This window comes from Galeopterus variegatus, unplaced genomic scaffold (assembly GCF_000696425.1).
Source record: "Galeopterus variegatus unplaced genomic scaffold, G_variegatus-3.0.2 Scaffold890, whole genome shotgun sequence".
NCBI classification, from domain to species: Eukaryota; Metazoa; Chordata; class Mammalia; order Dermoptera; family Cynocephalidae; genus Galeopterus; species Galeopterus variegatus.
This window is the reverse complement of record NW_007727001.1, coordinates 45,104-58,559: the sequence shown is the minus strand read 5'-3', so window position 1 is coordinate 58,559 and position 13,456 is coordinate 45,104. Positions and strand designations below refer to the sequence as shown.

The window sequence follows — 13,456 nt, the reverse complement described above, 5'->3', positions numbered from 1 at the left end:
GGGAGCTAAAAAAAAAATAAACAAATTAATTTACCCACAAACACACACACACACACACACAAAAAACCGGGGGGTGGGGGGGGGAGAAGATATAACTACTATACTTTTTTGAAGTTGTTACAACAAGCAAATGGAAAGGACATTCTTGGTGGGGAGGGGAGAGAGGGAGGAGGGAGGGAGGTGTCGGTGATGGGCCATAATAATTATATACATTGTATATTGACAAAATAAAAATTTAATGGAAAAAAAAACCTGATTTTAAAAAGGACTTGAATAGACACAACTCCAAAGATATACAAATGCCCAGAAACACATGAAAATATGCTCACTATCACTTATTAGGGAAAAGCAAATCAAAACCACAATGAGAGAGCACTTCACAGCCATTAGGATGGTTATTGTTTAAAAAACGAAAACAAAAAAAATAATGTTGGTGAGGATGTCAAAAAATCGGATCCCTTGTGCATTAATGGTGGAATTGCAAAATGGCGTAGTCACTATTAGAAACAGTACGGCAGTTCCTCAAAACTAAAACTAGGCTTTTCATATGATTTCAAAACTGAAACTAGGATTTTCAATTCTACTTCTGAGTATATCTGAAAGCAGGGATATTCAATTCAAACAGGTATTTGTTCACCCCGAAAGGTGAATATATCAACAAATATGAATGTGTGTGTAGGCGGGGGCACTATTCAGCCTTAAAAGGGGGAAATTCTTACACATTGTACGACATGGATGAACCTTGATCATGTTATGCTAAGTAAAGTAAGACAAAAGCCCAACTATTTTATGATTCCCTTCAAATTTGAGTAGTCAAATTCATAGGGACATAAAGTAGAATGGTGGTTGTCAGGAGCTGGGGGTAGAGAGAAATGCAGAGTTACTATCTAATGAGTAGTGAGTTTCCATTTGGGATGATGAAAAAGTTCTGGAGATGGATGTTGGTAATGGTTGCACAATAATCTCAATGTATATTAATGCCACTGAATTGCATATTTAAAATATTTTAAATGGTAAATTTTGTGTTATGTATATTTTACCATAATAAAAAAGATTAATTAATAAAACATAATGTGAACTCAGCAAAGAGATTGAATACAGCAACTCATAACAAGATGGACTGACCAGGAAAGAAAATGACTCAAATAAGCAAACTACAGTATGATACAGTATTATGATTCCATTTGTACAAAGTCCAAAAATAGGTAAAACCAAGCATGCTGTTTGGAAATATACACATTATAAAAAGCAGGGGCAGGGACAGTCACTCGAGGGCATAGAGGGGGATACGATTGTGTAGGTGCACAATGGTGGCTTTTAAGGTACCTGCTAACTTAGATTTCTTTAAGCAGTGGGTATGAGGGTGTTTATAATTATTCTTGGAGTGGTACATATGTCGTATGTAAATCTCCTCATATGTAATATTTCAGGATTTTAAAAAACAAAACGTACCCCTACCCCAAAAGAAAAGTGAACCTTCTCCCTGTTTTACTTCATAGATGATTTATGCTTTGTAGTAAGGCTGGAAAATCCAAAAACACAGTATAATTACTTTTCAGCCTTCCCATTGAGGCCTCTTTTTTCCCTTTTTTTCAAAACAGCTTATGCTCTACTTTCCCTCTCAGAAATAAAATGGTTCCAAACACTTAATTCACGCAGATGTTTCAAGACTGTGTACCTGAACATTATGACTTCGTCTGGCAGTAACTCTTCTCACGAAACAAAACGCTCACCGGATATTAGTTATGTCCTTATGAACTTGTCAGAAAAATATCCATAAATAATGCCTGTCTGGTGGATTTTTAAGTGTTTAAAACATTATTTTGATATAGATATGACTGCTACTCACATCAATAATTAGCATCTAACCAAGAAGATTTACTCATTCAGAGCCACCAATCTATCAGAATGTTTGAATCCCTAAAAATAAAACAGACATACAGATAGGTGTAGTATTTAATCGAAATATATTTGTCTAATATCTACAAAGTGTGAACAATTGGTCTTAAGAAAGCAGACAAAAGGCACAAAATTAGAATTACTACAGAGAAGCATTCATGCTACTGGATTTTATAAATATTGGAGTGGCACAGTAAAAAATGAATTAAGCACTGAGCAAAAATCAAATATGTAATTTTTTTTCCTTGCTTTTTATTTTGGTCATGTCTTGTGACCTCATTTATAAAGGTGGAGGGCTGAAATTCAACTGAAACCATGGAGCACTTAATGCAGACTTCATGTGTGTTTTAATCACTGGCTTTCTTGCAGAGTTTGGGCCAAACCAGAGTGGTGCACCTAAGGAAAAAATCCACAAGAAGTTCTCTTCTCTTTCCCCAAACTAAATACAAGATTGAGGCTGTGGTTGGTTGTATATGCATGCATGTATTTAATTTCTAAAGCCCTTTATCATCATAAAAATGGTGAAGTCTCCATATGATTTGTTTTCTGCTTAATAAAACAGCTTCTGAAAAATGTATGACTAGTGCTTTTAGCATGAGAAGTTGTCAGGAAGATGGGAGGAAAACTCCATGGTAAGGCCTGGCTCTAGGTTCTCCCAGAGGTGCTCCATTCTGGAAGGCTCTGGCATAAACCTTTAACAGCTTCCTGCCCACATATATTGAACAGGGAATAGTAGTTTATCTTTCTTGGGTGGGGACAGACAAAACATTGAGATGGGGACGGAGGTGAGACTCACAATAATTTTGAAATGATAGCCACCCATACTTCTACCTGGAATGAGCCACTTTCTACCATATGAATGTCAATTGGGTCATGCCAATTCACCTTTGTTTTGACAGGAGTTGACTAAGTGAGAATATCTTTGAGTGTAAAACATTTTTGGCAAAGTGAAAAATAGAAAACTTCAAACGTCACTGATAAAAAGGAGCTTAAGATTACCATCTTAAACCTTGGTGAGAGCAGTATTTACATGTGTAATAGTCAGCAGATGTGTACATAGTGCATGCGTGTGAACATATACAGTGTGTACACACACATGCCCCAAATGGCTCTTGAATAAATTCAATCCTCTAGCAGAGTTTGGGGGTGCATTTTTCACAGTATATAATTTCTCTCTGTTAACATTTCTTGGTTGCTAACAACAGGTCTCAGTGAATGCCAACAGAATCTTGATGCTGTAACTTTAATTCCTACAAAAATGGCTATTTTCGAAAGCTCTGCACCTCCACCTCATCAGTGTGCCTTCCAGAGGGGATTGAAGTAGACCCAGCCATCACCCTGTAAGAGAAGGAAGGAGACATTACATGGAGAACTCCCAGCAGGGAAAAGGTGGAAGCCCAGGACTGCCACGTTCCTGATGTCTCACACCCAGGCCAAGCCAGAGCCAAGCTGCCCCCACCCATCCCCCAGGACCTCCACTGCCCCATCTGTTCTTCATCCAGTCTGCTGGGTTAGCAAAAAAAACCCATCTGCCCTCTCACTCAGAACAAGCTCTCTTGTGGGCAAGAGCACAATGACGGGTAGTGGAGTTACCTCCTGGATAAAATATTTGGGCTGCCATGGCATGTGGAGGTTCTCTCGCTTCCGTTCCTCCACCCGCTGCTTCTCCTCAAGGTGCCGCTTCTGCTCAGTGGCTGCGTCGATATCCCCCAGCCGCAGGTGTCGTGTCACCTCCTGCCAGAGGTTCCTAGGGATGCATGGAGAAGGAACAATCAGGCGGGGCCAGCTGGCTGGAGGATGACAATCCTTGGCAAGGAGTGGCCAGAGCAGGGTAGGTGCATTCAGGCAAGCCATCTGCAGGGGTAGCTCATCACAGGTGCCTCAAAGACCCTAAGAACCAGGATTTGAGCCCAGGGCTACCTGACTCCACACCTGTGTTGTTCCCACTCTCCATTTGTCCCGAGGAGCATACCTTTCTCAAGGCTCTGAGTTTCTGGGGATCAAATCTAATAATAATTGCGGTAGTAGGCAGTGTACTACTACTACAAACAACAGCAGATACATATGGCATTTATCATACTTCTAAGCATTTTACAATATGTGAGCATACTTCAAAAAGTTCATGAAAAATAGAATTTAAAATACAAATCTTTCCATGAACTTTTTGAGGTACCTTGTAGAAACTCTAATCCTCATAACAGTCCAATAATATAGATGCTATATTATTATTTCCACTTTACTGAGGAGAAAACTAAGGTCCAGAAAAGATTAAGTGACTTGCCTGATGTCACCAAGCTTATAATATGAGTGATGCCTGTTTTCTCACAAGGGAACCCAAAATTATGAGTTACAGACTAATGTGTGTGTATTTATGGTTTAGGATCTATCATCTCCCCCGTGTCTACACAGAAAGCCACTTCTCTGCCTCATTCATTTATTGTAGAAGGCAGCATAGATTGGCTTCTGTCTAACACAGACTTCCTACTCAGGAACCTCCCGGGACCAGTCCTGATTCAGACACACTCTGATTTAAAGGGTGAGGAGTAAAATCAGGATTAAGCAGGGCACCCATAACCCATACACTTCCTCACTTAAATACAGGAGAAGCCAGGATTTCACACAAAGGGAACTCTCAGAATTCTCAGTGGCTGAGATTCCCTCCATGGCTTCAAGAAAGTGATGCCCCTGCACCCAGGGGCAAGGGAATTCTCCATCATTAGATCCTGGGCCAGGAAGCACTTCCACAGTGGGGTGCCTCTGACCCTTTCCAGCAGGAAGCCTTGAATGTTGGTGTGATGAGACTGAGAAAGGACGGACGGGGCTGCCAGCAACGCAGGGACAGTGAGCAGCATCTTCTGAGGAGGGTCAGATGCCAAGGGAAGAAACCAACAAGGGTAGAGCTCCAGCTGCAAACTCCCCAGCCTGCTGGGCCCATCCTGAATACCACCGTACAGAGACCCAGGGAGAGCCATGCTCTGGCTCCATTTTACAGCAAGAGAAGCTACTGGAATGGGATATAAATCAAGGTTTGTCTGGCCTCACAGCCCTTGCTCTTTCTACTATGCTTTCACACTGGACTTAAGAGGAGACTGGCCAAAACAGTAAAGTGGGGTGAGGGGAGGAAACACTGCGGGGGTGGGTGTTGGGTCAAATCACAGTCCTTTTCATCACCCCCACTCTCATCATGTTGAGGGAGGGGCTGGGCATAAGGACAGTCAGGGCTGGGGGTCCTCTCAAGGACAGGACTTCCCATAAGTCCCTAAGACAGTGGCTCAAGTTTAGAGGGCAGAGACCCCCAAGGACTAGAGATGGGGTGGTAGGACAGGAACTGGCCCACAGATGAAGAGCTCTACCCAGACAAGCAGAGGGAGCTCCAAACCAAGAGAATCACCTGAGAGGGGGGAGGGGGAAGGCTCTCAACACCAAGCTAAAGCAAAGGAGGCCTTTCCCTTGTCCTGCTACTACCGCCTGATAGGCTAAGGCTGAAAGGACCAATTAAAGTTCATGCTCTCCATCTGGACACAGAGAAGGCTATGCACACTGTCCTCCAATAAACAGATTAAAGAGTATACTAATCCTGCAACAAAGCAAAGGTTCCAGGGATACTGAACTCTATTTTTATTAAACTCAGTTATAATGTATCATTTATACACTGTTGTATCCCTGCTTTGTTTCCACTTAAGTACTTTTTCCATTTGGTTATAAACTCTTCTAGTAATAGCAAGTCCTTTTGTAGAATCATTGTAATTTAATTTGAAACCTAAATCATATTTCTAAAGAGCACATACTTTTAGATTAAAGCAGGATTTTGCAAACACTTTCTGTAAAGAGCCAGATAAAAACATTTTAGGCTTTGCAAGCCATATGGTTTTGGTTGCAACTACTTAACTCTGCTGTTGCAGCAGGAAGGCAGCCATAAAGTAAATGAATGATCATGGCTGTGTTCCAATAAAACTTGATTTAAAAAATCAGCCATGGGCTGGATTTGTCCCATGAGCCACAGTTTGCTAATGTCCTAGATTAAAAAAGAAAAATGGCATATTTCAGGAAGATTTTGTATAAACATCATTTTAAGTGGCCGCATTATATTCATACTATAGTGTGAATAAACTAATTGAGCAGTTATTTCATAATTAACCTTTTTCCAAATGTTGGAGTTTCTTTATTTTTTTTAAGAAAACAACTTTTGTCTAAACTTTTGTTTAAAATCTTGTCTGAATTTAAGAATTTTCCCTGCGAATAGATTCCAGAAGTAGAATTCAAGATAAAAGTAAATCCATGAGTTTAAATCTACAGATCCAGGCGCCGGCCCGTGGCTCACTAGGGAGAGTGTGGTGCTGACAACACCAAGGCCGCGGGTTTGGATCCCTATATAGGGATGGCCGGTTAGCTCACTTGGGAGAGCGCGGTGCTGACACCACCAAGTTAAGGGTTAAGATCCACTTACCAGTGATCTTTTAATAAATAAATAAATCTACTACTCCATGCAACTAAATTTCACACTCTCCTATTGGAAAGACAGAGTACAAGTGTCAATTTTACTACACCCTTTCCCAGCACTGAATTTTTTTTTTAAATAACATTGCTAATCTGGTAAGAAAAAAAAATAGCATCTCATTGCTTCACTGTACAGTTTTTTGATTACTAGCAACTCTCTGTATTTAACTTTGCAATCAAACAACAGATCAGTTGAGATAACAAACTTTTTCAGGACAGACATTAAAAGTCTGCCATAGGCTATCTTCACACCCCACCACATAATTGCAGAATGACTCACAGCTAAAAGGATCTATTCCTAGACGACACAAAGTGGAAAATTCAAATATCTAAAGAAACCAGAAGAATTTGACTCCTGGCCCATTTCAATAGCTGGGATTTCAAAGACTTCCTCTCTGTCCCTCAGGTCAAGCACTGAGGACAACTAAACTGGAGAGAGAAACGCAACCTTATTCTCACCTGGACTCCATGGGCCCCTGCTTCTCGAGAGGTCTGATCTTCTTAGGATACACTGGCAATGTGGTCGTGTCGATGACTTTGGTTTCTCCATTGCTGTAGGTGAACTCTAAGGTGCCGTTCCATTCCCCGTGGGCTTTACAAACAATGGTGTTGGTTGGATTGTGCTTCACTTCTGCTGTGACCCTGAATTAATGAATGAGTCAACTGAACACACTTTGCAAGATTTATCAAAACAGAGACTTCAAAGGTGCACTCATACTTAGAGATTTTTTTATGGGGAAGGAGGGATTGTTTTTCAGTTTTGCTCAAAGACTAGCTCTTAAAATATGATCTAATATCCTTGAACAGAAAAAGGCAGCATCGGTGGAAAAACTGGTGAAATGTGAATAAAGTCTGTAGATTAGCTAATAGTACGTAGCAATGGTAATTTCTTAGTTTTGATAAACACTCAATGGTTGTGTAAAATGTTATCAATGGGATGAAAATAAAGCAATTCAGTAAAGACAAAATAAAATATATTCTCCGCAAAATAGCCTCTAATAAGTGGTACATTTTAACCACAAAAAGAATGTAAGAGTGTAGGGAAAGCTTTTCAAGCTTTAAGCCAGGTCAGTTCTGTATGTGGGTCAAACACAGCTGCTCACAATCCCACCAGAGCTCATGCTGGGAAAGGAGGGAAACGTCCACCGCAGCCTTCACACATCCCCCTGAATGAAGGCTGAGCAAACTAGACTCTCAGCCTTACATCAATACATTCCTACTCACAGCAGTGGCTCTGAGGGACAACTGTCAACCTCTCATTCAAGAGGCCTCTGTGGAGCTTTGTGACCTGTCTTTTCACCTGCCTGCCTTAGGGAACTCCAGGTCTCGGCCTCTGGGTCAAGGCAAATGCCTGCCTGCTCTTCACCGTGGAGCTCGGCGCAGTCAGAGCAACACAGCAGAACAGGGAAGCCTGCTCCAAAGCGGCCTAGCGTGGGAGCCAAGCTCCTTTTTTTCTAATGGCCCAGCTCAGGCTGAATTTAGAGTTTTTAAACATAGGTTTGGAAGCTTCCTCCCTGAACGTGAAAACAGCCACAGGTGGCGAGGCAGAGGCTCCCAGGCAGGTATGTGGAATCTTCCAGGATGCACACAGCGGAAAGGGATTAGTGCTGTGATGGTAAATGTTTAACAGCTGGCTCTCCATGAGGGAAAACACCTGACCTGTAACATTTACCAATTTCTGTGGTATTCCCCCATGCTGATTTTAACCAATATGGTATCACTGATCGTGGAACTGGAGAGAAATGCACACAAATCAGCTCTTGCGAGCCAGCATGTGACGGCTCCAGCATGCCACTCTGGGCATCCACGTGCCCAGATGATACTCTGACACCCTGTTAACGCCATGCAGAGTGACACTTTCCAAGAAACAGGGAGAAGATGGAAGCTTGCGTATACAGATCTGTTCTGTAGGAGGATTTTTTTTTTTATAACTGTAGTAATAAAAACAACTTTGTGCCTACTCAAACAGTAGACCTCTCCTTCAATTTATTAGACTTGGGTTTCCCCAGCTTCTAAAAGGAAAGAAATGTAGTGCGCCGCTTGGGAAGCGCGGCAGCGCTCCCGCCCGAGGGTTCGGATCCCGCATACGGACCGGTTCCTGCTCACTGGCTGAGCGAGGCGCGGGGGCAACGCCAAGGGTTGCGATCCCGTTGCCGGTCCCCGGTCCGGTACGGGGGCAACACTGAGGGTTGCTGTCCGTTGCCGGACATGGAAAAAAAACAAAAAGACAAAAAAATAAAAATAAAAATAAAAATAAAAATAAATAAAAGGAAAGAAATGGCCCCACTCATAGGTGCATGATACCAGACTCAGGATAGTTAATGTAGCAAACAAAAAGACAAAAAAATAAAAATAAAAATAAAAATAAAAATAAATAAAAGGAAAGAAATGGCCCCACTCATAGGTGCATGATACCAGACTCAGGATAGTTAATGTAGCAAACAAAAAGACAAAAAAATAAAAATAAAAATAAAAATAAAAATAAATAAAAGGAAAGAAATGGCCCCACTCATAGGTGCATGATACCAGACTCAGGATAGTTAATGTAGCAAACAAAAAGACAAAAAAATAAAAATAAAAATAAAAATAAAAATAAATAAAAGGAAAGAAATGGCCCCACTCATAGGTGCATGATACCAGACTCAGGATAGTTAATGTAGCCAACTTAGCGTAAAATGAAGAATGCTCCAGCAACATTTACTCCACAGATCAAATCACTTCAGAGCCAAGCAACAGGCTGCAACCTCAGAAAGGAGAGTTTATTGTAACAAATGGAGGTGCCTTTTATTCTCTGGTGTGTGATCTACAAATGCATCACCAAAGATTTCACCATAAGTATGGAGTGGAGAGGGCTCCAAACCACCACCATGTGAGGTGGGGAAAAGAGGGACCTCTTTTGAAGATAACCTGTCAGCAACTATATTGATTTCCAACTCATCCCATTGCTGGAACTCAGTCTTGTAACAGAGAAAAGAAACTCAGGGCATCGTGATAAGACAAAGCCAGAGCCTCCCTAGCCACCTCCCTACCTGTGGACTTTGCCTCCGTAGAAAGGTTTCGTGTGGAATATCACGGTCGCTGAGTACCCAGTCTTGGCACAGTTGATACTCACTTTCCCTCCGAGCTCCACCCATGGAATTGTGAGAATGGACCGCGCGTAGGCACTAGGCAGGGTGAATACGTACTCCTCCCCATGTTCCAGGAGCCTCAGCACACCTCCAGGGAGAGGAAGGAGAAAGTTAAGCACATAGACGGGAAAAGGGCGGCTGGGGATTAGGGGATACAAAGATGGGAAACAAATGAGCCTTCTGCAACAAACAACACATCTCCCTTCTCTGCAGAGACCAACCGTGCATTCGCCATGTGCTCTACTGTGTGCCAGGTACTGTGCAAGGCACTGAGAATACAACGGGGAACGAGACAGACCCACTCTCTGCTGTCGGGGCAGAACAGAAAGGCGGATGTTAACCAATCACCAAATGTGCACAAAATTAACTGATAAAGGCAGGAGGGAGAGGTACCCACTGCCAACAGGAAACCTCAAACAGAATGCCCCTCTCTACCCTATTCCTACACCCAAAGCCCCTAGCCCAAGCGCCAGCCACATCCTCATACACTCGGAGTATGTGGCTACTGGGAGAGGGCCCTGGGACCCTGTAGAGTGGCCTGCCAGTCACCCTGCCTTCCATGGACTACTTGGTAGTAAAATCCTTCCAGACAGTGTGTCTCCCCAGCACCACAACCTCACCCCTGATGTCTACTGTGCTCCCAGGCTATGGTTAGGCTGTCCTGTCCTTAACTGGAATGCCTTGGGGACTCTCGCCCATTTGCAGGTCCAGCCAGCTGACTCTCCAGACGGGAGGACACACAGCCGTGAACTCAGCCTGCTGGGTCTTCCTGGCTTCATGCACAAATTAAACTTTCTAAGGTAAGATTGTGCAGCTGAGATTTTCTTTACAACATTTTTGCATGGAGGACTCGCCACAAATTTTTTTCTAAGACCTTGATGAGATCTTAGAGAAATCGTTCCATATCGTCTGTCCCTCACCAGCCTGGTGATCTTCACTTCTCTGTGCCTCAGTTTTCTCACCTGTGACACACACACAGGATGGTAGCTGTATCCACAGGGCTGCGGCAAAGACAGAGGTGGTGATTCAGCACCACTGCCTGGCACACCACCAGAATCCTGCAGATTTTATATCCTAATTATGCCTCACTCTCTAAAGCAGCTCTCCCAGTGAGTGAATTCTTAAAACAATGGTATTGCCATTTGGCAATAAACAGGAAACCACAAAGTCTGGTGCAGGGTTATGTATGTGTGGGATGGAAGAGATTATTTTTAAATATAATGCTGTGCATAAGCAACAGCATCTTCCTCCCACTCATCTTCAGATAAATCTCTCCCAAACCAAGGTGAAATTTCTCTCGTGTCCCCGAAGTTAGTGTGCCCCAGAGCTAAACTGATTTGAAGACCACATTCCTTTAACTCTTTTCTGAAAAATCCATAAATATGTGCTCATTTATTAAATCACCTGTGAGTATGCCTTCTCAGTGCTAACTCTGTTTTTTAGGCTTATGTTAAAAAAAAAATCTGTTTTTAAATCTGACCATAAAAAATTTTTTTTAATATATTTTAATTCTCAAAATACATTGTAGTTGATTTTCACACCCTTTTACCAGTTCCTCTCGCTGCACTCATATCTGTTCACTTGACTTAAATAGATCAAGGAATTTTTGTGGTTATTCTTTCTTCTTCCCCCCCCCCCCTTTATTTATCTTTAGCTCCAACAAATAACTGAGAACATTTGGTATTTCTCTTTCTGTGCCTGGCTTGTTTCACTTAATTTTCTCTAAGTCCATCCATGTTGTTGCAAATGGTAGTATTTCATTCTTTTTTATAGCAGAGTAGTATTCCATTGTGTAGATATACCACAGTTTCCTTATCCACTCATCTGATGATGGACATTTGGGCTGGTTCCAGCTTTTGGCTATTGTATATAGAGCTGCAATAAATATTGGAGTATAGGTATCCCTTCGGCATGATGATTTCCATTCCTCTGGGTATATTCCCAGCAGTGGAATAGCTGGGTCATATGGTAGATCTTTCTGTAATTGTTTGAGGAACCTCCATATCATTTTCCATAAAGGCTGCACCATTTTGCAGTCCCACCAACAGTGTATGAGAGTTCCTTTTTCTCTGCAACCTCACCAGCACTTACCATTCTCAGTCTTTTGGATGTTAGCCATCCTAACTGGAGTGAGATGGTATCTCAAAGTTGACCATAAAATTAGACTTACAAATGGGATCACTAATGAAAGTTACTTCTTCATTTGATCTAAGTGCTGAGAGAAGCTGAAAAATGCCAAAAAATCAATCCTTCCATGACACAGTTAGTCCTCACACTGGGAGATTTTCATTTGAAATTCCATAAATTGATTTACAATAAACTTAACGCAAAGCATTAAGATTTTCAAACTGATTAAAATAAATTCATATCCAACCTCAATTTGAAGAACCAAAATATCCTGTTAGGACCTCTGCTCTGGCAAGTACAGAATCACAGAAAGTATCTCTGAGACTGTGACTGCAGACACAGCAGTGGCACTCAGAAGCCCATGCACATGTGTTACTTCCATCACTAGTGCTAATTGCCTTTCCCCACAGACTCAATTAAGATGCTGTGCCATTTACCGGACATTGATTCTGATGTGGAAGGAATCTGGTTGCAGAGAGCAGCAGAATGGGCCTCAACTCCCCAGCAGAGGGGGTCCAGGAAGGGTTAGTGAGCGGCCCTTGCTTTCCCATGGACAGGAGCTGTGGGATAACTCAACAGTGTCTCAATTAAGGGCTTTCAGCATCAGGGCTGCAGAAATATGGGGCTGGGGCTGGGGGCAGTCTCCGAGCTGCAACCTAAGTGAATTCATGGGATAATGAAGTGCTTTACAATGGCTCCTTACTATGCGAATATACCACAGCCTGAAGGCAATAATTTAAGAGATGAGCCCATATATTTATTTATTTATTTTAATAATTTCAAGTGGACCCATCTAGAATCTCATTTTTAGAATGAGGGATTTGGAAAAAATGTTACTTCAAACCCAGTCAACAAATTCATGGAATGTGCAGGGAATATGTGAGGAAATGAAAAACCTCCCACCTCCCTACCCCTGATCCCTGCCCAAAAGGAGCTCTGAGCACAGGAACCAGAAACTTCATTTTGAGGTTTGGGGATTCTTACAAGTATTTTGTGTCAAAAATAAGATCATGTGTTACAGAGGGCACATTTCATTGATAAGATAAGGGGTGTTGCTATGGAAAGGACTTAGGCAAGCTTAAGGCCTCACAAGAATGAACGGAAGGTCCCCTGCACAGGTCCCTCCACAGCAGAATACACTGTCTGGGTGGTCAGGAAGAGCTATGTCTGCGGAGAGGCCTTCCAGAGTCTATCTCCAGAATCTTCTTTTTAAACTCAGCACTCTATTGAGAAGTTCTGAATACAATTTTAAGGCAGGTGATTATCTCAACATAATTAAAGCCATATATGATAAACCCACTGCCAGTATCATCCTGAATGGGGAAAAGCTGAAAGCTTTTCCTTTAAGAACAGGAACTAGACAAGGATGCCCACTCTCACCACTCCTATTCAACATAGTGTTGGAAGTACTAGCCAGAGCAATCAGAGAAGAGAAGGAAATAAAGGGCATCCAGATTGGAAAAGATGAAGTCAAACTGTCCCTGTTTGCAGATGACATGATCCTATATATCAAACAGCCTCTACAAAAAAAATTCTTGGAGTTGATAAATGATTTCAGCACAGTAGCAGGATACAAAATCAACACACAAAAACCAGTAGCATTTCTATTCTCCAAAAGTGAACATGCAGAAAGGCATATCAAGAAAGCTTGCCCATTTACAATAGCCACCAAAACAATAAAATACTTAGGAATAGAGTTAATCAAGGATGTGAAAAATCTCTATAATGAGAACTACAAGCCACTTTTGAGATAAATTAAAGAGGACAAAAGAAGATGGAAAGATATTCTACCCTCTTGGATTGGA

At 41.9% G+C, this 13,456-nt stretch overlaps 1 protein-coding gene across 1 annotated transcript in view; it reads right to left on the bottom strand.

Annotated features, from left to right (window-relative positions):
* Window positions 1-1,942: 1,942 nt before the first annotated feature.
* The window catches only part of LOC103590880 (oxysterol-binding protein-related protein 10), a 28,829-nt gene continuing 17,315 nt past the window's right edge, over window positions 1,943-13,456 (bottom strand). The window contains exons 3-6 of the mRNA XM_008573209.1: window positions 9,426-9,612; window positions 6,856-7,038; window positions 3,493-3,646; window positions 1,943-3,237 (exon numbers count right to left, since the gene is read on the bottom strand). Of these exons, the coding sequence (XP_008571431.1) occupies window positions 3,193-3,237; window positions 3,493-3,646; window positions 6,856-7,038; window positions 9,426-9,612 (569 nt within the window). The 3' untranslated portion in view covers window positions 1,943-3,192. The remainder of the gene's footprint in view (window positions 3,238-3,492; window positions 3,647-6,855; window positions 7,039-9,425; window positions 9,613-13,456) is intronic.